The sequence below is a fragment of the Lonchura striata genome, chromosome 5, assembly GCF_046129695.1.
Source record: "Lonchura striata isolate bLonStr1 chromosome 5, bLonStr1.mat, whole genome shotgun sequence".
Lineage (NCBI taxonomy): Eukaryota > Metazoa > Chordata > Aves > Passeriformes > Estrildidae > Lonchura > Lonchura striata.
In genome coordinates this window covers 13,069,438-13,094,022 of record NC_134607.1, presented here as the reverse complement: position 1 = coordinate 13,094,022, position 24,585 = coordinate 13,069,438, and the positions used below count along the sequence as shown (strand labels likewise).

Below are 24,585 nucleotides of genomic sequence, written 5' to 3'. Positions count from 1 at the left end.
TTTCTTAGAGGCTGGGAAAAAAGGCCAGCATTTCAGCATTCATTAAATAATCCTGCTTTCCCTGTGGCAAGTCACAGGAAAGGCATGTCACAGAATCTGAACCAGGAAGAAAATTTTTCTTCCATGAGGGTGTGTTACTGTCCTTTAGACACACACCTAGAGCTGACTGCGAATACTAAAAGGACCTTGCTCATAATAAGTTGGAGAGCAGTATCTGACACTGACACATAAGGCTGATCCTGTGAGTTTTCCTGCTGAAGTCAGCAGTGGTTTCAGGCTTTTCTTCCCATGGCTCCTGATGTGATGGGAACTTTGGTTCCATCACATCACAGAGTCCATCTCCTCATAAGGTGAAAACCAGTGACAGCTACAGCAAACCTGCAAGAAAACTTTTACCTTTACCACTGTTTCCTACACTGATTGTTGCAAGAACTGCACAGGAATTAATTTCCATGAAAAAACCACCAAAAAATCACTGACTGTTCAGCTGCCAGGGAAACCTTCCATTGCTCATAAAACTTTTGGGGGACACAGTTTTCAGTTGGAAAGCCAGTGTAGGTTGTTCATTTTTGCTTATCCTGTTTTATTGTTTGAACTGTCTTTGGTGGAAAAGAAACTGAACTGTCCCCTGTACGTATGGAAATCCTGGCTAAGGCGAAAATGCCAAGTGGGTTATTGTTTCAATGAAAGCAGATAATTTTAAGCTCTCTTTCCCTTTGAGCTCAAGTGCTTCACTTTTCTATTGAGGCTCTATGGAGCATTAGCTTCCACAAAGGTCTTTTTTTAAGCTAATGCATATGTATAAAAGCAAGCTCTATTGTGGCACTCCAGATCTGTATGGTTGTATTAGAAAATTAACGTTCTGCTTGTATTGGAAGATTATATATGCTGACACCCTGCATAGAACAGATTACTCCTGATCATGAGCCTGTCCTCAGGAATCTGAGTCCTGCACAGCAGTAACCCCAGAGGCTCAGGGAAATTACTTGCTATTGGGAAGCTCTGGGTGTAAGAATATCCTGTAAACTCCCCACTGCTCCTGGGTCTGGGTTTGTCCCACTGGTACCTGCTGCAGAGGAAACATGTTTCTTTGTACCCTGAGACAACAGGTTATGAGAGCTGTGACACATCAAAATAAGATAAGTTCCTCTTCCAAATGCTGTCCTTGAGGATAAAAGCTGCTGTGCTCCTACTGCAGGGCAGATGTCAGCCCAGTACAAGGCTAATGACAAGAATAATATACTGTGGAAGTTGTGGGATGCTTTTCAATGTCGTGTGGAAGCCTGAAACACCATTTTCAAATACAGATGCCTGATAAAGTGCACTTCCTTAGGAAATGAACCATGCTGTGCCACGGCACTCCCATTGCCAGCAGAATTACACCAGAAATCATTATGAATTAAATTGGTTGGTTTCTGTTTTGTTATCATTATAAAATTCTTAGATTAGTTCTAAAATTCTTAGATTCCTGCTGGTTTGAAGGCTGGCATTACTCCAGACAGGACAGTTGATAGAGGCAGTTTCTATAGAATGGATACTAGAGAAATAAAAGCTTCTTTGAGACAGTTCATCAGTAGGCAATATTTTGTGTTTGGGAGGTACTCTCCTGATCTCACATAGCATATGTCTCTGTGGAGCTGAGAAAGGCTGTCAGAGACCTCCTTTTCCAAAAGGCACATTTGAGCCTGGCTTCTCAAGCACATCTTTCTGTCAGTCACAGACCCAGCCTTTCAAAGCTCTACAGATTTTAAAAGAACAGAAAGAATAGTGAGTAATTCTAAGTTGCCTTCAATGAAAAAACATTTTCTTTCAGTCTCCTTGGCATCTTTTTCCTTTTATCACGAGTGCATTTTGATAGCAAGCTCAGCCTATAAATGTAGTGGTGATGCTGGGGTGATTAAATGCCCTAGGCAGCCTGATGTCAATAAAGAAATAAATATATTGCCTTTGACTTGAAAGCCCCATGTTGCTTCACTCATGTCTGGTTGCAGCCTGCCCAGAGCAGCCTCTCCCCACTGGGAAAGAGTGTGCTCATAGCAAAGCAGTGGGGACTCACAGCCTTGGGGTGAGTTTAGAACGCCGGTAAAAACACTGAGACTCATCTGCAATAGGTGAAACTCAACAATAGAACCAAAATCTTGGCTAGCAGAGAGTAGATGTCTGCTCAAAAATCCAGGTCTAATCTTCAACTAGAGCAAATCAGGATGACATGACTATATGCTAGTATATTATTAATGCTAGTACTCTAATCTAGTGCTTGATAAGGAACTTTTTTTAAAAGCTCAGCTGACTTCCCACATGAATTTTCACCATTCTTGAACACTGGGCCAAATTCTGATTCTTAGGTTCCAATAAAAGAACACATTCATTCAAAGAAATCCTTGCTCACATTTTATACATTCCAGAAGGAATATTGACCTATGGGGGGTTTGAATGAGAACTCAGTAAAAAGAAGAGTACTTAATACTCTTAATACAAATTCTTTAAACAATGGCAGCTGGTTTCTTTGTCTGCCTAATTGTTTGATACAGTAATAATGAAACCAGAAAGGATTCTAAGCCTCAGAATCAGAGGCAGGTCTGAATTGGCCCATAACTAAGGAATTTGCAGATCCACTGAAACAAACATTTTACAAAAGCAAGTAGCATAGGCAAAATTTGCATCTCACTCCAGAATTTCATAATCAGTGATACAGACATTCATTTTATGGAGGAAGGAGCCTATCCATCTCTTAAAGATGAAAAGCAATCTGAGGGAGGCCTTGAGGATTCTCAACTGTCCTTGGTAAGGACTAAACAAACCCTTCCCAATAACAGATTTCAATTTGCCTACTATATATCACCCATTCCCAGATGAAGTGAAAAGCGGCAAGGAAATGGTTTATCTCTCTGAATCTTACATGTCCTGCTCTGCTGAAACTTTGGGCCCTGTTTTAACATTTAAAACATGAGAAGAAGAAATAAAACTCTGTTTTCCTGTAATTTTCCTGTCTTTCCCCTAAAATATATTGGACTTAGCCATCCCTTCTCGTAATGCCAAATCAGGGTACTGCCATTCTCCTGTGAGCACGCTGGGCTATTTTAAGTAAACTCCATTCTAAGCCATGATTATGTTTAGAGTTGGGTTTAACTTCAGCCCTCCTGGCCATATTCCAGCTAAGATAATTATGTTCTGGTTGCCAAAATTCCCAATGCAGTTGCAGCGCAAAACAAGTTATCCCTCATACAACCCCTTAAACACTTGTGCCTGCTGTTTTTATACACCTTTCACATTTTACCCTGAAGGTGGCTGAACTCTAATTCTGTGAAAACAATCCCTGCATTTACAGTTCATAAAGTGCTTTAGGATCCTTTGGGATTAAGAACATTAAATGAATGCAAGCTGTAATATTAAAAATACATGAAACCTTAGAGTAACTGCTGCCATTCCTTTTGGTGCTGTGTCCACATGTATGAGGGACTTTACTACTCTGACATATTCTGAAGAAGCAACACAGCAAAACACAACCAGTCCAGGTGGTTTCTGGAAAGCAACAATGATAACTTTCTGACACAGGCTGTGGAGGTTCCCACAAGGAAACCTTGATGATGTGCTGCTCCACCTCATACTAACAAACAGGGAAGGCCTTGTTGGAGATGTGAAGACTTGGGTCAGCTTTGGCTGCCACTCTGGACCAGATGAGCCAGGGTGGTCCCTTCCAACCTGACCCATGCTGTGAGCCATAGCTGCAGGATAAAGGGGTTCTCCAGAGTGGCTCCAGCTGATGTTTCCTGTACAGTGCCAAGAGAACAAGCAACTTGGTGGGGTGCCAAAGAAAGGGCTACAGCTGCTCCAGTGCTGTGAATACATCTAGCCTGGTTCCTGCAGGAAAGGGTTCATAATCTAAACTAAAAGACTCAGCAGGTTCCCAACACAGGCAGGTGGAAGAAAGTGATCACAAATAATTTTTCTGAGGTCTTGTAAATTACTGACTGACTCTTAAAGGAAAGCAGAGATTTAAATTACAATATATTCTACACACCACATCTTTTAAGGTAGATCACATAAAAAATTATTTTGAGATTATCAATTATTATATTGAGATTATCAAGTCCAACCTATGGTCTTGTCACTCAGACAGACTGTGGCACTGAGTGCCACATCCAGTCTTTACTGAAACACCTTCAGGGACAGTGACTCCACCAGCTCCCTGGGTAGCCCATTCCAATGTCCAGTCACCCTTTTTGTGGAAAACTTCCCAGTGTCCAGACTAAACCTCCCCTGGCACAGCTTAAGGCTGTGTCATCCTGTCCTGTTGCTGTTGCCTTGGAGAAGAGCCTGACCCCCACCTGGCTACTCCCTCATTTCAGGTATTTGTCGAGTGAGATGTCCCCTGAGCCTCCTCCTCTCCAGGCTGAACACCCCCAGCTCCTTCAGCTGCTCCCTGTCTGGAACTTGTGTTCCAGACCCCTCACCAGCCTTGCTGCCCTTCTCTGGACTCCCTCCAGCACCTCAACATCCCTCCCGAACTGAGGGGCCCAGGACTGGGCACAGCACTCGAGGTGCAGCCTCAGCAGTGCCAAGTACAGGGGAAGAATCACTGCCCTGGTCCTGCTGGCCACACCATTCCTGATCCAGGCCAGGAGCCATTGGCCTTTTTGGCCACCAGGGCACACTGCTGGCTCAGTCATACCCCCAGGTCTCTTCCTGCCTGGCCACTGTCCAGCCACTCTGTCCCCGGCCCGTAGTTTCCCGGATCCTCCTTTCAGCTTTTTAGGGATGGGTATCACTTTGTCCAGGTTCCAGTCATCTGCGACCTCTCTGGTGATCCAGGACTGAAGATAAATGATGGAGAGTGGCTTGGAGAGTTTTTCTGCCAGCTCACTCATCACCCTAGGATGGATCCCATCTGGTCCATTCAAGCAACATCCAAGGGCTCAAGGTAGCTCCCATGATAGGACAGAGCCTCAAAATACTCCAGCATGATACAAGCTATAGCACTGATATGTTTAGGTCACATGTCAAGGAAATTTGGAGGGAATAACGTATTGCCCCACAGCATAAAGTCCATTCTTGTTTAAATAATGAAAAAGGGAATAAAGGACTCCTCTTGCCTATACTTGCTCTCTGTGAGGCTAAAAATATTATATTTTGCCATATTATGGCATTTCTTAACCACTACCTCACATATTCTTGAGCATTCTTGAGCATCTCCACTTATTACAATGGTGTAATTTCAAGGAGGCATTAATCCATCCTAATTGTTGTATTTCTTTGCCACTACAGTACTCTGTTCAGCATTTAAAGGGTGTAATTCGGTCTGCAGGATGTGAGTTACCCTCAATGTATTTCTGTTCCAAGACAGTGTAAAGTGTACAATAATCTTTAGAAAAATTAAAATGGACCAGTAATTTCCACTCTTTGGTTTACATATACTGGTTTTGAAAGTCTATCACCAATGAGGAATTTAAATTAAGAACACTGTTATCCACTAGTTTCTCTTTTAGATATTATACAGAACCAGATCTGTTTATCCTGGGCACTCTGTCCCTTATTTACATCTATTTAAAACAAGATGTTCTTCACCAATGTCCAGAGTGAGTTTATATCGCGATTAAGATAAGAACCTGGATCAATAGATCTTCTTCAGCCTCTCCTTTCACTCCCTGTGGGTTTTTTTCATCTTGAAAAGCCAGACACTTGCCTGGCTTTCGCCCCCAGCTGCTGACACATGATCTGAGTGCGGGTACTCACGCCAGCCTTGCGCCGCAGTTCTCGCCTTCCATATCTGCTCCGGGGACGTTGTCGGTGTTCACGGACTCGGTCTCGCTGGTGGGCATGCTCACTGCAAGAGTCAAAGGGAAGAAAAAGAGAGGGATGCCCATTAGAACCTGGCACATCTCATAATGAAGGCATGACTGAAGGAACTAGCTTCATGAAAAGACCCTCAGCTGCAGCTCCTGAGGATTAAACGATTTGCTGAGCAAAGTCTAGTGCCTCCCTGTACAGAGCAGGTTGAGCAGGTAGACTTCAGGAACATACAAGTTACTCAAATGCTAAAGAAAAGGGAAGAAGCAGCTGCTCTCCTTCTTTCAGAGTCAGTTTCTGGAAATGTTATGAATGAGAACCACTGGAAAGTAAAAAAACTGACAAACCCAACAAGAAGCTTTTGTTTGATTCCACTGAACATTAAAAAAAAAAAATCCCTCTTTACTTGCAACAGCCCATCCACCTCACTGCCCTCCCCAGTGCAATGATTTTTGCACTTTTTGTGCAATGATTAGAATACAAATAAAAGGTACCAGGATTGAGATGCATGCAGATAAACATCTTCTGTTAGCCTGGCAGCAAATACCAACTGAAGAATACTGATGGCTCATCTGTCATTTACTAACCATGAATGTGATTCAACCTTACACCTAGAAACTGGACCTAGAGGTATAAGAGAGAAATTCAGACTCTCTGCCCCACTCAGACATTTCCAACAAAGGAAGCAATGAGTATGGACTCTGGTGCAGCTTTATATTGAATCTCACAGCTAAGAACTGGACAGAACCTTCTAGGTTTTTACAGAAGTACCATGGAACAAACATCAAATGAAAGCAACATTAGGTGTGGAACCTCTCTCATCTAGATTCAAGAACCTGGTTTTAGTTGTTGCCAAACTTTAAGATTTTATTTGCTTCTACAGATCAAAAAAAATCCCTCCAACCCACATCATTTTAATTTTCTCAGTTGCTCACAGCTCCTGCATAAGCTCCAATCATACTTTACACATAATTTTAAAGGTAGGAAAATGGATAGGGTCCAATATGTGTCCTGTTCCCTCTTCACCCCTTTTGGAATGCATAAAAAAAGAGAAAAAATTGTACTTAAGACTGAATGATGGAGGAGTTAAACAGATCTCCCAGGAGCCTGGCAGAACTTCAGAACATGACCTGCATTAGCTGTTGCATACATACCTCAGATTAGGTATGTGCTGTTAGCTGTTGGAGAGATTTCTAACAGCCTACAGAAATATGTAACTCAATTATATGTTTATTTGTGGGTCACTGGTGCAAAATGAGCCAATGTAGAAGAAATAGGTTCTGCATTTCAATTGGGCAGATGGTCATGGGGCCATGGTCTTCTTTCAGGGACTAAAAAGACATCAGAAGACCCTTCCAAAAATTTTCTGGGTTACTTCTTTGAAAGCATTATGGTAAAAATGTCCCTCAAAACGAGCTATCTTTCCTTCATCCCATCACAACAATTCACATATCTCCAGCACACTTACTGGGAAATCTAAAATTCTTGTACTGTGTTCTTAGGACCACATGAAATGTGGTCAGACTCAGACTCTCTAGCACTTTTGACAGAACTATGAAATATTGTACTCTAATGGTGCCTACTCCTTTATGAAGACAGATGTTTTAATACTCTTGTCCATTTGGAAAGACAAATAAAGGAATAAACTGAATTAATGTTCTGATATACATGAAACAGTCAAGTAAGCTATGAGAAAAAAACCAACATTCATAATTAATTTTTTTTTTTTTGTCCAGAGTAAGCCCTGCAGGAATAAAACTAAAATGCTGATATTTCACAAGTCAGTTTGGAAGATGAGGTAAAACACTTTCAAGACATATTTGAGCTTGTTTGCAAAAAGAAAACATTCTGTAGACATTAGCACAAGATCATTTTGCAGAGCAGCTTGTTATCCTGAGTGCATGAAGAGGGGACTGCACAAGCAACAGACAAAGCCAGGCACTGACATGCAGAAGAACACAAATCTGATTTATAACCAGTCTGCACAGAGATATACGGACACACAGACACATGCATGTGGACATAGAGCACAGTGGAACGTTACCATGGCTTTCTGTGGAGTGACTAAACCAAGCAAACTTTCCTTTCTTCTCATCAGGCAAACCAGCTGGAGGGCTTCCTTTCACAGACAAGATGGTCAGTGTCAAGTACCAGGAACAAGACATCAACAGAGAACATGCAGCCAGTGACAGGCAAAAGAAAAAAAACAAGGAACTCAGCTTACACCTGATATCCACTTCTGTCTGAAAACTTCATCATGTGAGTTAAAAGTGCAAAATGCAAAACAAAGGTATATGGAGGCATGAAATATCACTAACAGATTTTTAGACCATAACTCTCACTTGCTTTCTGTTCTTTTTTATTTCTGGCTCTTGAGAACGTGAACTTAATGAATTTAAGTTTATGGGTCATATCCCAGAGACATCTTAGAGTGTGCCCCGTACTTCCCTGACCTTACTGCTGCAGAAAGTCAAACTTCAATAAAGTGAGAGGTGCAGATGCAGTGGTACTTGGGCTGAAGAGACCCCAAGGATCACTTTGCTGGCACCACCTCACAGGAGCTCATTACGCTGCACTGATGGAAAATGTTAAGGACAATCAAAAGAATTAGGATTGTATGAAGTATTAGAGGAATGATGGTCTAGAGGATAAAGGTCAGGACAGAGGGGACACTAGGGCTGAATTCCCCAATGTCATATGCTCTCAGAAGCACAATCACTTTACCTGGCACCTCACACCACCTGCATTGCCAGGGGACAATCAGGTGTGCAGTGCTGCGAGGTTCATTCGTGCTAGTTCACAAAACCAGAAAATAAAGATGCTGCAGAAGAGTTGTGCATAAACTGGAGCTGAATATGAGAGGAAGAAGACCAAGTATAGCCCAGATGGCTTTCTTATCTGACTCAGTTCTCAGAGAACCCAGACCCTGTGCCCACACCCTGGCTCCAGTCTAGAAACAAGACAGGCATTTTTTGCAGTCCGGGTAATTAATTACTGGAACCATGTACCAGGAATGCTGGTGGTAAATCCACCACAGGAATGTTTTAATCAGGAAGAGATGTTTTTTCCAAATGGTGGGCTCAAGTCCAGACCAGAGTTGTGTTTAGGACCATGGCATACAGACAATGCTGTCTCAATGGCCATTTCCTCCCTGTAATTTTGGGAGTTGAGACAAAGGCAAAAAATATGCAAGGGCTGATACAAATCATGGTGGCTTTGCTTACATGGGAATCTCCTTGGTTTAGATTTATGGGTATCCATAACCCACTGGAGCTGATGAAATCGCCCATTAGTTACATATTCTCTAGGTAGCATAGATGGCAATTTTTTTAAAGTGAAGCAAAACAACTTTCTAAAGGCAGGCAAGTATCTCATGGTTTCAACTGAGTGCAAATCATAAGGACCAATAGGTTTGATATTCTCTCTCCAGTTCCTTTGCACTTCTTGCATCTTACCACAGTGTGGCTCATCACTGAATATAGACTTTTTCTTCTGGACTGCCTAAACTCCAATTTCACATCACTTACATAGCATTCCTGCAGCAGTTAAAGCAGCAACAAAAGCTATATAGCAGCTTCCTTAAAGACAAACCTGAAAAAATACTTTGTGTTATGTTAATCCTAGCTCTGAGACCTAAAAAGATAGAGAAAAATAAGAGCAGAGTCTGCAGTCTGTGACTGACTAGACAGATGTGCAAGACCCTTTGAGAGCCTCTGTTCCATGTCATTGGCATCAAGCACTGATACCAGCTCTACTCTTGCACTAACATATGTCCCTCCCTCGATGAAATGCCCCATGGGCATGCAATGAATTATTGGATGGCAGGTTGCCAAAAGACAGCCAACCACAGAAACAGAAAGCTGGCATAAAATACCCTTCTGTGCAGTCCTGAGATGATTTTTCCTTCATACACTTGGAGAACAATATTTGCTTCCCAGTTCAGAAAAATAATTTCCACTGTTGCATCTTGCATTTATGAAATTCTTGTCATCTTGGCAGTGGAAGTAATTTTAATATTCAGATTTATTTCCATGGATTATATAATGCTGTCACACTTCTTGCTGAACCTCACTTTAATACTGTGACATTGTAAGACTCAGAGTCAATCATACTTGGGCAAAAATTGCCCAGTTCCAGAAACACAGACAAAACAAACTGTTCACAGATTTAAATGGGACATGTTATTACATGACTTTGCAGATCTGGGCATTAACTATACAACGGGATATATTGGAGGCTATTCACACTGTCTGATTTTCCCTCTCTGATTTAGCTGTTTGAGTTAGGCTACAGAGGCAGATAGGAACCACAGGTTTTCTGAATGCCATGCTGCTGTGCCCCACAGTTGTATGGACTGGTTAAAGAAGACATTTACTTTACGTCCTTGGGTTAGGTACTTGACCTGAAACAGTGTGACTATCCAGTAGTATTCATAGTGAAAGAGCTTTGCAATTGGTTTTCAGATTTTAAAAAAGCCAACAATACATTTGACTGACTTTTAAAATATGCTTACTCAGACTCTAATATCTTCAATATGCCAAAGTCTACCGATAATGAATTACTTTGAAAAATATGGGTGTAAATAACCCCTTTTGCCCACACTGGCACTTGAGGGCAGAGAGACCTGAAGCCACTTTCCCATCATTTCACTTTTTGGCCATATGACCAAGCCATATGACATTCACCTTGGCCATATGACAAAGCTTTTCTACATACCTGTTGAGTTTCTCTGCCAGGGGGGTGAAATTCTGCAGTTGCCCTGCTAGCCTCTCTGGGAGGTGCAAATGACACACATCACAGTGCTAAGTACTATAGTTATTACTTATGCTAATGTCTCCCAAGTGGAACTCTGTACAACTATAATGCAAACCTAAAAAGCAAAGTAGTCCTGTGAATTCTCCAGCTGGTTTTAAGATTTCTTTTCCCATCAAGCACAACGAGAATAAATTGCAATACCCAGGCTGCTTCATTAGCAGTACATGTATCAAGTGAATGACTTTGTCTCTGGTAAAACCCTGCTTCCAGTGGTGCCTTTCATGCCCATCATTTCATGAATGAGGCTATGGACAGAATATCAATTGACTCGTGTTTTTTTGGTGGTGATCTCTCATTTTAATTAATATGTGAATATTGCCTAGCTTTCCTCTTCTGCCTGTTTTGAAAATGCTGCAGTCATTCATCTTATTCATTAATTTAAATAAGATACAGCTTTCACTCTGCTCCATGCATGCAGTGCCTTGGGAACAATCAGTGGCTATGCTCTTAAATGCAAGCAGCATCCAGAAGGTAAATTGCAGAGGTAAGGCATTAGTTTTCCATGGATGTCCTGATTTTGTCAGGAAAATATAGTAGATGTGACTGGGGAATTCTTTGGTGTTTTCTGCTTTGAAAAGGAGCTTTGTGACAGAAAAGCTTTTACAGGAGAAGAAGAAAGGAAACTTGAACTATGTGTGGGATCTTGGAGGTTGCATGCCTCCCAAACTTAGACAACGTGTCAATAAATCTAGCACAGTAAAAAATACTCCAATAAATTGTGAAAATACTTGGAAAAGTATTTTCTAAGGGCCCAGAGATCAAAACTCATAATGGACAGTATTATACACTATATTACATTAAACACATTTAACATATACACTTTTCATAGCCTGATTTTGGATTATGCACAGATGAATACAATTGCAAGGAGAACAAGCTGGATTCACACTTTCACTCAAGGTCAGCCACAGAACACAAGGATAGCAATAAAGAGGCATAAAGTAATTGCCAGTTGCATCCACTTCAGTCAAACAGGAAAAAGCTTTTGGTAAAAACATCTTTCTATCCATGGAAGGCACACAGCCACCGTGTAGTGACAGGACCTGTGATGACAGCAAGCCCAAGCTGGGCACTGGACTGCACTACAGAGGCTGATGAAGTCTAACTCTGCTTTACTGAATGGAGCAGCACAAAGTAGGAACATTGCCAGTACTGAGATGGAGTATTGTATCAACAAATGTTTCATTCATAGATAATCTGTTTTACAATATAAATTGCAAAGTATATATTTTATTTATAAAGGCTTGTCCTTCTCCTCTCCCAGAGGGTCACCATATGACCATACACATGTTGAGGGGATATAGCTATGGGCTACATAAATTTGTATCTTACAGAGGGGGAAGAGGAGAGAGAGTGAAATGTATTAATTGTGCAGGCCTGTGATTAACAGATCTGTCATTACCACATGCAGATTACTGCGCACTATAAATGCATTACCTTGCTACTAATTAATCTTCCTGGGACTTATTTTACTGTAACAAACTCCTCAGCTAGTTTGAACAGCTGCCATTTCCCTTTTTTTCATAGCAATATTGACAGTAATATGCTGCATTCTATAAATTCATTACAGCCATAAGTTCACTACAGCCAGTGAGTGGAATGCACGTGCACAAAGGACCAAGTAATGGGCACAGTCAAACTGCTGGCCCTGCCAAGTGACAGTCTGCCAGTGCCACATATATTCTGGTCCAGATTTGAAAGGAAGAACTTAAAATCTCTTTACATTTCCTGCCTGAAGGACAAAGCTTTTCTTTGTATAATCCATGGTATCTCAAAATATCTCACAAGCACAGGGCATCGGACTTACCCAAAAGTAGACTTTGCAGAAAGGAGTCTAACTACTGAAAAGGGCAAGAGGGGCAGTGTCCCTGGATAACTGCTTGTGCTGCTGAGCAAACCCCTGAGTCTGCTGTAGGAGCCCATGCCATGCAGGGAATCTGCCTGCTAGGGCAATGCAAGTAACTCTCACATTCCCTGTGGCTGAAGGACAGATTGGCTGGGTCACAGGGTGACAGAGGTGCTGCCAGAACACACCTTGAAAGATGTCTCTCTCCTGAATCTGGATCCTCCTATGACCTCCTAAACTGATTTTCTTCTCTGATAAATGACTTGCATCATTTGCCTTGCTAGGAGCAGCAACTAATGTGCCAAAGTGCAAGGCATTTATTTGCCAGGACATGGTTTATAGTTTTTCCGTGCCTGTATAATACTTTTTAGCAACCTCTCTGGTTCCCCACAGAATTCTGAAGCATTTCAAGGATGGACAGACAAAATGAAGGAAAGGCAAAACTGCTGAGAATCTATGACTCTTTCAATAGCATTTTGCAAAAACTCACAACAGCCCATTTGTAAGAGTTCTACAGGTTTTCTCTCTCATTCTTTATGATTTTTAGCAGAGGAAATAGGACAGGCAGCAGTGCCATCAAATGCTCCTGAAACAACCCCACAAAATTATATGTGGGCAAAAAAACCAGGGCCATCTCACTAGAAAAACAGAAGGATTCCATTATTGCAGGCTGGTCTTGCAGGCGCCTTGGAAATGGGTGCATGAGAGCTGCAAACACTGCAGATAATGTGTTGGGAAGTGATACAAACATTGATCATGAGCAAAATAACTAATGACAAAGGAAATGCCCTCGAGACAGTAAAAACCACAAAAAAAATCCCTCTGCATTTTGTGCCTGTGATAATCATGAAGTTATTAATATTTCTCACTGGCAGTTATTAATGAAAATAGACAAGACATAGGTTTGAAGCACAAATGTGGTTTGTAAGCAACCCATGTGCTGCTTTAAAACTGCAGCCCATTCTGCAGTTCCTGTTCACGGGGAACTTCTGCATCTGCCCACCTACACAAATATACACCTGCATGATGGGGTAACTCTGATTAGGATCTCTACTTCAGCAGCAGCATCTTTGTTCTTGCAGTGCACAGCCCCATGAATCCATCTTCCCTGCAGAGTCCAGGAGAAGCAAAAGAAATTATAGAAGCTACTTCCAAGCTGATCTGCTTAGGTCATCAGAAACTCTCCAGGGAGGTTAGGTGTCTGCTTTACACCTGGGCTGCTAAGCTTCAAAGTGATGAGATGCAGCTCTGGCTGTTTTATGACATTCCTGCCTGTCAAAAGCCATTTCAAGGTGGGTGATGCCGAGAACTCAGTGAGTGGCCTACAATTTGTGATCTAGAGCACATAAGAGGATAGGTCAGGACAGCAGGGACTGTTTGTGGGGTGCAGTGGGTGGGAGATCATGCCCTGGTAGCTCACAATGGACATTTTCCCCAGAGGAACCCCGCACAGCCCTACAACCAGGGACCTTAGGCAAGAATTGTGCGAATGAGAAGGTGTATATTTTCTGGTATAGAAGAAGGAAAGTATTATCCAGGAGTCTGGCTCTTGTTGGCAGATGAAAACAAAAACAAACACAAAAAAACAAAAAAGCAAAAACACGTCCAAAAACCAAACCCACCAAAAAAACCAAAACAAAACCAAACAAAAAGAGAACCCCCCCTCCAAAATCTCCCAAAACCACAAAGAAAAGTGAATGTGAGGGAAAAACTGGGCTGTATTATTTCAAAAGACAGGCAGAACAACTGGGTAGTGACTGGGACACAGGCAAAGAGACAGTGGGAAAGAAAAAGTGACTGAGAATTTTAATCTGAAATCCCACTCTGCAAGCTGGAAGAGTACTGTGTGCTCCCTGCATTTGGGAAAACTCACTTTAGGAGTAGCGTTTAAAATATTTAAGCATTAATCTTATGAAGAAAAAACAGCAGCTAGGCCCTGTCCTTCCGAACAGACAGTGTCTGACTGAGTGCTCAGCAAGTGGAGGCATTTTCTAATAGCAGGATTCATGTGGGATGTGTGAGAAGGCTTATGGATGATGCTTTCCTTGATGGCAAACAATCAAGCAATTCAGTTCGCTGATCAACAGATACAGTAACACATCCATGAGATTTAGGTCTCTCTAGAGCCAGGGCTCTGTGAAAGCCCTGGCCCCTTGGAGTTGTATTCTTGCATTGCACTGAACAGATTCAATCCAGCCTCATGACCTGACATGGAGCTCACCTCTCCTATTCCCAAATGTGCATAAAATTCTGTTTTGAAACTCTGATCTGTTACATTTCTTCTGTGCCTAGTAAATAAAATGCTTGTGATTTTGTGTGCTGCTCCTGCATGTGGTGTTCTTTCAGACAATTTTGCTAACATATTGACTAGTCTGATACTAGACACTATAATCACAATATCATGAGTCAGAAGCACGAGACATGCTAGCTGGGCAGGCTGTGTATTACTGTGCAGCCAGGAGAAAAGCAAAAATTGAAGTTAAAGAGTCTTGCCTCTAAAGTTAGCTTGTCAAACATATGATTAAAGCTTTTCTACCTCTTGAGCAAGGCACTGAGAATAGGCTAATTACCCTGAGCCAAAAATTTAAGCATTTTATAGTGGACTTGAAAAATAGATTCCTGGTTTGCAAATACTTCCAGCATGCAGGAGAGTCAGGGACTGATAACAACAGCTTGAGTTAAGCTTAGCGTGGGCAGGTGTTATGCAAGCTGCCCTCACACAGCTCTGTTAAAACAAGTAATTCATGACCTGGCATAGCCCTGTTATTCAGGTCCTGGTTCTTCAAACAGCCACATAATACACTTACATTTTGATCTGCACATCTGTGAGGATCCAGCAGCTCTGCCACTGCATCCTTGTTCTGATGCTTAACCCTTCTGTCACTTCAGATGAGGGATTTGAATGTAGCTGGTAACATCCTCTCCCTGATCCAAAGGGACCCCTACCCTTGGGGGTCACTACAAGTCCTTTATAGTTTGGACCTGGACTGACATGTCTGGAGTGGAAAAGGAGAAGGGAGATGCATCATGCTGTGATTTGTGAACTTCGTAAATGGGGATGAGGACGTGAGCAGCCCTATGAACACCTGTGGGCACTAAAGCTGAATTTGAATTTAGGCCTCCAGATTTAAAAGGCCAGTTCTCTAATCTGTTGTCTTGTCTCTAAAATCCTGCTAACTGAAGAGCTGCTGTCATCAGCAGGCAGACTCAGTGCCACAGCTATTTTCAGTTCAGTTCCTCAGTTGGAAGCATTTTCCTTCCCCCGCCACGTCTCCAGGCTTGATGTTGTCTATGAGATAACTGGCATGCAGAGACCTGCTTTTCTCCCCAGGAGCAAACACAAGAGATACAGCAGAGATTTTTATCCCATTAGCAGACTGTACTGAGTGGATAGCCAGCAAGCAGAAGGGAGCAGGCACAGAGTGAGGGTGTGAGTGCTGCTCCCTTGGAGCTGTGCCTGCAGCAGGGTCCTGCTGCGAGCTTCCCAGGCTTCCCAAGGTACTGAAAAGAGCTGGGTGCCATTCACAGCTGTCGATTCTCCTCGGCTGCTCAGCACTGGCTGCCAGTTTGGTTACATACATGCCAGTTCAGCTGTGTAATGTCACCAAGACTCCCTGTCTCTGAGCTGTGCCTCAGATCTCCTGTCAGCCGCAGCTCATTGCACAGCTCCAATGTGCTGCCCGTGCAACAGCAGGGGCAGTGTGCTAGCCTCACTTCTGTTCAAAACAAAATGCTTTTATCTTTGCTTGCTTGTGTGCTTGCTTGTGAATCGACTTAAGCAAGTGATGAACAACTCAAGCTGCCTGGCAGTCAGGGCTGGGCAAGGTGGAAGAAATGAGAGTTTCCCCAGGAGAGCTCTACTGATGCACCTCCTGCATCCCTCAGTCTATCCTGGCCTCTTCCAGGCTTCCTGCTCTGAGCCCTTCCCAAACAGAGCTCTTGGTCTCAGCTTCAGTATTTACCTCTCTGCACATGAATCTTTGATTATAACATAAAATACATAAGGGAAGACAAAGAGGTAGGTAGGTAGGTAGGTCATGATGAATGAACACTTAAATAAGGAAGGAAAAAAATGTAATACCAGAACAATTTTTGTTACAGCTGGTTCCATCACAATCTTTTAAGACATTCAGCTTACAGGATCAGTATTGAAGGTTCTACTTGTACTAAACTTTTCCTACATGTCTTTCAACTAACCACACTCAATTGCCTTTTCTGAGGCACTGGATGACATTTTTGACACCCTAGTTGGGATATTCCTTCCAACTATCACACTGCAAGAGTACAAGCCTCAGCTGCTATATTTGACTTGTCAGTGCACAATGAAAGTCTTGGGTATGATGAGGTGTCTAAATTGGCATTAGATTAATGTGTTTAGTCAGCTGAACCCCATATTTACTAGTTTTGATTTCCTGTAAAAAGGAAATACATATATCATACTTTTTATTTCTGTATATATAATGCCAGACACACTGTGGCTTTGATCTTGGCTGACATTACTGTAATAAAACTGGTTATCATCCCCAGCAGTTGTTTCTAACTCAAAACACATGCTTCATGTCCCTCAGCTACCGTTCCTGAACACCACAGCCTCTCTCCTGACAGCTCTTCATACCACATCAAAACAATGCTCAGGATTTCAGCTATCAGTCCTGCTCACCAGTGCTTTCTTCTCAGTGAAGAGACTCTTGAGACTACATCTGCAATGGTAACTTGTTTTAAAACACTGACCATGGGCCATTCTCACTGACTTCAGCAGGAGCTGCTGAATACTCCACAGTTTTTGAAACCACTTTATAAGTGTCCTTGAAAAGATTTAAGAGCACACTTTAGGCATCTGCTTAAACAATTTCCATAAAAAATGGTCTTGGTCTATGAATACTCAGGGGATCTGTGGCATTTCTTCCAAAACTTTTCTGTGGAGATGCTGGTACCAAATTCCTCCTGTGCCTCTCTAACCATGGGAAATAAAGCAATTCATCAGAAGGTATGGCACATGCAGCTTTCTCACAGACTGATGTCCTCTCTTGAGTAAAATAACCAGTGTCAATGGATTAATCTTGACAGCTTCAAGACTCACTTGCCAACAGGGCAGATAGAGAATAAATTATTTTCACAAAGGTGTCTTTGCTATATAAACAAAGGATTCCCTCTAAAGACTTACCTTCAGAGATATTTCTATGTAACAAACTGGTACTACAAGAGAAGTCCTACACCAACAGAAGTCTCTCTTCCAGCAGGAAAACCAGAGGTGTTATTTCAAAATCAGTCTTTGCTAGGGAAATAGCTTTTATAGTGGATAAACTTAATGCCCTATCAACATTAATGCCAATCTCTATATGCTATAGCTGGTCACACACCACTGCTCCAGCAGTTCGCAGTATAAAGTTGTTTATGCTTCAGGACACAAGAACCAGGAAAGGGAGGAACTGGAAGGACCTGTGAGTTGAACAAGACAGGCAAAATTCTCAGCTGCAAGACAAGCAACAGTGCTTGTAGATCCCCACAAAACATTTTTAGTCAGAGAGGATACTATAGGAAGAGTTGTTTTTTTTTTTTTTTCCCCAAGATGTAAACTGCAGTAACCTAGAAGGTCATCTAATTGCTGTAACCTTTGATGCCTGCAAGGGAGCAAGAATAAAAAATGAGCTTGTGGGCAAAAATCAGCACAGTTCTGGAATTTGGTCTCCATGCTGGCATCCATTCTCCCATGCAGAAGTGGCACCATGAGATTTGGTGCTCATCACAGTGACCTTCTTAGGATCAGCTAATTATTTCAGAGCTGTCAGTATTCACCAGCACTCACTCAGTGAGCTGGCTGATGGAGTCAGGCACGTGCCTGAATTTAGCCCATCTTCCCAAAATGGGGGAATTTCCCTAATTCCTAGAAACACTCCCCTCTTCACCAAATTACATCAGGTTTTTCTAATGCTCTGTTGGAACAAATTACTGTTGAATTATAGGTTGTTACGTTGGCCACAGCTTTGTCCTGAATACCAGCAGCTTCTTCTTTTGCTCTCTGTTCAAACAAAGGAAACATTGTTTTCTCCACACTTGTGCTTTGACAGAAAATGCAGGCTTGAGCTAAACTGCTTTAACATCTTGTTGGGTTAGGTGGGATTTACCCACCCAGCAGTAACTTTCCAGCAGAGAAGGAAGGGGAAGAAGATTTTCAAATGGTTGCTTGCTTTTTATTTTATGATCAAATCTTCCTTTGAGGCAGAAAGAAAAAAAACCTGGGAAGTTGTGAAATCTACAGGACAATGAACCTAAAAGCTGCTTTTGCTAAAGGCTGGGTTATTAAATTATATTACTAACAAAAACCAGAAAACCAGACCTTTTGATTCACTTACATGGAGTGAAGCATCCATACATTCAGGGAAACAAACAAACAAAAAAAAAAACCAACAAAAAACACCAAAAAAAACCCCCAAAAAACAAAAAACAACGAACAAAAAAAAAACCCAAAAAAAAAAAAACCCAAACAAAAACCAACCCTGTATTTCTTAACATGATTAATATGACTACTATGAATTACCAGAGAAGGAAAATAGCTGAAAACTACCCTGATCGAACTTGGAAATGACTTACGTGATGTAATCCAAGATCAAAATTCTGCTCTTTCTGCTCTAGAGGGTAGAAAATGATATGAGAGCCTGTGCCACTGGCACTGTGAAGGTGGGTGATCCTGAGAATATAATTTAGCTTTCCTGTGTCTTTTTTTTTTTTTTTTTTGAATTGGACAAAGGAGTCCAGAAAATCATTTCACTCCTCTCCAAATATGACCCTGCATACACATATTTCAAGAACTAATGTTGTAGCTAAAGCATTTTAAAGCATAATATAAACCCCCAAGTTTTAAATTTCACTTTGTTGAGAAGAATAACTTTTTCCCCAAGTATTTCCTCTTGGAAAGGAAGAAAGACAAAACAATCATGAATAAGGATCTACTGCATCCTCGTTTTTTCACTCACAATAAAAAAAAATGGTAACATATGAAGAAAGTCAGGAAGAAAATCTATTCTGAATTTTGATTTTATTCAAATAAGAAAAAGCCAAATGTTGACATCATAGTTTTGTTGACAATGATGAAAAGGTGGAAGAAGAATCACCCTAAATAATCTTTTTCTTTGTTACTTGAGCTGCACAGAAATTACACAATGAAAATTATGCTTGGAAGTGGCAGCTTTACTTTCACCTACATCATTGAAGATCATTGCCCTGTGTACTCTGCTACCACAACTACCTGCAGGGTCACTATAAAGCCTCACAAATGCTATTATTATTATTATTATTATTATTATTATTATTATTATTATTATTATTATTATTATTATTATTACTATTATTACTACTATTACTATTATTATTATTATTATTATTATTATTATTCCTGATATGTATAGCTTTTCCTTTTTAGGATATCAGAGTTTACTGGGTCGACCACACATTTATTTCAATATAGTTATGGAAACCACATGCTTGCAATGACTGGATTGAATTAATGCCAGCTACAACTGCATTTTAGCAGTGAAATGGTGCACTGGGCAAACACACTCTGTGGACTACTCAGTGCTGTAAGTGATTTCAGACCCCAGATACCTCAGGCTCTCTCCCTTTGGTGGATTCCAGTTACACAATATTGAAGTAATGTGTGAGCACTGAGAAGCCTCTGTGCTCCAAGACCTCACATTGGGCAACCTTGTTGAGTGCTGACATGAACAATTTTGTTATTGACCTTGGATGAAACCCATTGGAGCCCAAGTCCTTACCCAGGCAAAATCCCCAGGAATTTCAGTACGGTTTTTGCCTGAAGACTGTAGGAGTGATTTAGCCTAATGTGAGAATAAATGTCCTAGAAGCTTTTTCTAGGCAGCATCCTAATTATAGACCCAAGCTTGACATCTGTAGCACAAACCCATGCTGCATTTTGCAACCTGAGCTTCTCTATGAAGAACCACACAACAAAAACAAAGCTGACTTATCATTTACAAAGGCCTTTTGTTAGGTGTTCTCAAACTCTGGTATTTATATTAAGAGCAGTGTATGAGCTGTTTCAAAAGATGACAAGGTAGGAAAAAGCCACTGGGACAATTTTCTCTTGGGCACAGCACAGAGCCAGGAGCTGCTGTCACTCCTGTCCAAGTAAACCAAATGTTGGAACCTCTGCACATTCATACATGGATTTTTTTTCACCTAGAAAAAACTGGTGAATGCCAAAAACCACTTTTGTCCTTCTGTCTCCAGTTGAAAGAGAATAGATCTATCCCAGTTACTAAACTTGTGAAGTACCTATCAGATGCCCTTGTGAAATGCCTACAAATTGTTGTCACTGCAGCTAATCTCTTCTTGGTTACCAGATGATTATTTTCCACATCAGTGGACAATGATAAAAGTAGAAGATTGTGCTTTCTTCCTCTTTAGATGAGATGTTGACAGATAATAAATCATTTTACAAGACTGGCATAGATTTCCTTGTATTTAAATATGGAAAGCAAAATGCAACCATGTTCTATCATGCCTTTCCCAAGCCACCAACTGGTATTGGAGGAATTAGATGAATAAGGATTTCATTTTCCAGCCTGTGCCTCTTAGAGCTTTTGTTTAGATGATCTTAAATTCCATGCAAGCCCATGTGGAGATAAATTGCTTTTTGACAATATCTGTACCTGCCTGTCAGTGGGTGGTCGTCCATGTCCTTCCATGTGTATGTAAAATACATCAGGACAGGTTCTGTGGATGAAACTAGAATAATACAGGATGAACTAGTTTGCTGTTGAGAGACAAGTTGAAGTATGCTCTGCTAAACAGAAACTAACTCAGAACAGCATCTTTTTGTTCATACAGTACAAAGACAGGGGTTTTAAGGCAGTGAGGGTCAAGACAGGAGGTAAAATAGATATCTTTTAAATATCCACTCTCTCATTTTCCCTTCTGCATCTTCCATGTTGATTCCCCAGCTGTACACTTGCCCATTAAATTTCATTGCAGAAGATGGACCAAGAGTATTTCAGGCTGCTTTGAAATTTTAGCTTGTAACCCAGTCTTTGAAAATCCTTCCTACCTTAGAGACCATGATATTTTATTTCAGACTGAAAGTAATAAGTCACTTGCTTGTCAATACACTAAACACAGGATTGGAGGCCACTGAGCAGGCTGATATATGAAATTACTAAATACACAAATTGAACAAATGTACAAACTGAAGTTGGTGTTCTTTTATTTTGGTATCATGATTAGATCTGTACACAAAGCTCTCTCTATCCAACAGCTCCCCATCACTAACTTTCCCAAAGGGTTGCACAGAATTTAGTGACACCTTTCATTCAAGTCTGTGGAGGGTATTTTGCACATAACCTCACTGAAATCAACACAGTCTCTTTGTGGTGCTTAAATTGACAGTGCAAAAGGAAGTTAACAGGAATTGGACAGATAAATTCTAAAGTGGGACTTTTAGGGACAGGTGGACATGCTTTTCTCCATGTTACATAATAGAGTCAAACTATTATTGAAGTTCTTGGGAATAAAGCCCTGTTTGGGTTGAAATTACTGAGGCTTCTATTTCTAGAGCTCTAAAAGTCTTCCCTCCTATTAAAACTACCATCTCTCCTGTTCTCATTTATGGCTTGATGTGCAGAAGCACGAATTGTTCCCATGAAAGACACAGATTTTCCAAAAGCTGCAATGATCTAAAAGGTATCAATTTCTTCTGAAATTTTGCTTTTTCTGCCGAAAAGTTCTTCCTTGTCTCAAAATAATTTTCTTCTAGGGAATACTCTCATAAACCTGTGATTAAATGCAGCCTAATTCCTAGCTATGGTGATGTTCAAAAGTAACAGTGGTTGAAAGAGTAAGACAAAAGCTATAGTCCACCAAAACGGTTGTCATTGATTCCTTAGAGGCAGCGATCTCAGATGTTAATGAATGTTTCCGAAGGTCACTAAGGCACTACAGCAATGCTCTGAAGGTGAAGATTGAGGACTATTTCTTTTTAAACTGATTCATTTTAATATATATTTTAAAACCTGCCTGTATGTCTGTACTTTTTGTCTTCAATTCTGCACTATTCCCACTTCAAGAGAGGCATAAATCTGCATGTACAGACACATACATTTCATTATTTAATGTACCATCTGAAATATTATATGATTTTGATAGGCAACACATTTATTTGTACTGGGTTTTTTTCTGCTGTGCTACACAAAAACTTAGTTATCTACATCCATTAAAATAGGGCCTTGAAGAATGATTATACTTTTAATTTTAGTAGCATAAGCTACTTGCAAATCAGTTATTGAATTTACAGTGCTACGTTGGATATGACTTAACAAGAAGAATTAATTGTCTGGAATCATGGAATGCCTTTACAAAGTAGTGGGCTTTTTAATTTAGGGACTCCCAGTAACTGTGGCAACAGGAGGGATAGTTTTCTTTGCCATGGTATAATTTTGAATTCAGTAGCTGTTCTGTGACATGATGTGTTTCTCCCCTCCGTCAAATTAAAGATTTCTTCCTGTGTGGAAGGCATATCAGGGGAAGAGCACAGAATAAAACCATCAAGACAAAGAGCCCCCAGAAACCTTCTCACATTTCCCACCTCACATCTGTCATAATAGCAAATCCATGTTTGCAAACAGCATGGAAAAACTGCCTTAAATGTGGTATTTCTTCAAAAGACTGGGAATTAATTCAGCCTGTTCTGTGAATGTCTCTCAATCCAGGTGAGCAACAAGTGGCGATGAGCTCCCTCAGCAAAATGCCAAGACCTCTGCTATGGAGAGAAGATCTAAAGACTACACAGGTGGTCCAACTCTGGTTGCATTTATCTTGCTTTTTTACCCTGTCCTTCACTAAGGCCCTCTCCATTTTATCCTCAGACTTGGTAACTTCATTAAGGGCTGCAAACACCCAGTGAGGCTTTGGGCAAGGTTTGAGAGCCTCAGGAAAGCAGCAGCATATGCAAAATATGACTGATGATGCCCTAAGACTGTCACAGGCAGTCAAAGCCAAAGGGGATGCATGTGAGTTTCTCTTCCCTTCCATCTTGTGTCCTATGTTTTACAGGAGGCAGTGCCCATGCTGACAAGCAGGTAGCACTCTCTGCAAAGTTAAAACACAGCAAAATATGCCTCTGTAGCTGCCAAGGACAAAGAAAAGATAGGAAACATATGTTCTCTGTGTTTGGGATGATTCAGTTTAGGTAGACTACCTGGGTCAGAGCCCAGATGGTATAAACTGCTGAATCTCAGAACTTATGTTAGCTGAGTCTCTAGATTAATAAGTATTTTTTATTTGAACTTCTGAACTATTCTGATACTCTTTATTTAAAAAAAAAAAAACCAAAACAAACCAAACTCCCAAACAACCACCCAGGAAAAAAACAAAGAAGCAAATACTGATGTGACTTTAAAGTATCAGTGTGAATTGCTGTCAGAGGTCAGGCAGGAACACATGTCTTCTGAGCATCAGTACAACAACACTGATGCAAAGGCCACACCTGAAGTTTATTGAGCAGTTTAAGGACATCCGATCTCCCCTGTGTGCTCCAGTGATGTCATTTGAAACTCTCAGGGCTGATACCTCAAAAGTCAACATTAATTAGTCACTGAACAAAGTAACATTTAGCCATGGAGTTCAGTATGCTGTACTAGAAACAGAAAGTGATGAGTTTTGATGAGCACTTGAAGGTGCACAGGAGGGAACTGAGCTAAACACCAGAAAACAAGGAAGACATCGGAGTCTTGGTGATCAAAGCTTGGACTGGGAGAAGGTGGGATTCAAATGTCTTGGGAACACTCAAGCCAAAGGGATTCATGAGGGAATTTACATCTGTGCCATCTGTCCTTTACTTATTTTGTAGATGGCCTTTGGAAGGGAAATAATACCATCTTGCTCTTTCAATTTAACCCTACTGGTGATTGACTGCTGGCAAGAAAGCCAAAATATTCAACCCAGGAGATAATGCACCAAAAATAGACCTCAACCTACACAAAATGCCCTGCCCTGTCACTTACAGTACCTTTTCTGTGATATTATCTTAAGCTGAAACCATTACTTCTCAGTTTTTCTGACTCAGATGTGAGAGGACTAATTTTGATAAACCATGTCTTACAAAACTCACCTTATCAAATTGACCA

General features: G+C 41.1%; 1 protein-coding gene across 5 annotated transcripts in view; it reads right to left on the bottom strand.

Annotated features, from left to right (window-relative positions):
• The window catches only part of CACNA1C (calcium voltage-gated channel subunit alpha1 C), a 414,418-nt gene that overhangs the window by 110,819 nt on the left and 279,014 nt on the right, over window positions 1–24,585 (bottom strand). For all 5 annotated transcript variants that reach the window (XM_021535026.3, XM_021535027.3, XM_021535028.3 and 2 more), the window contains exon 10: window positions 5,734–5,824. In XM_021535026.3, coding sequence (XP_021390701.1) covers window positions 5,734–5,824 — 91 coding nt within the window. The remainder of the gene's footprint in view (window positions 1–5,733; window positions 5,825–24,585) is intronic.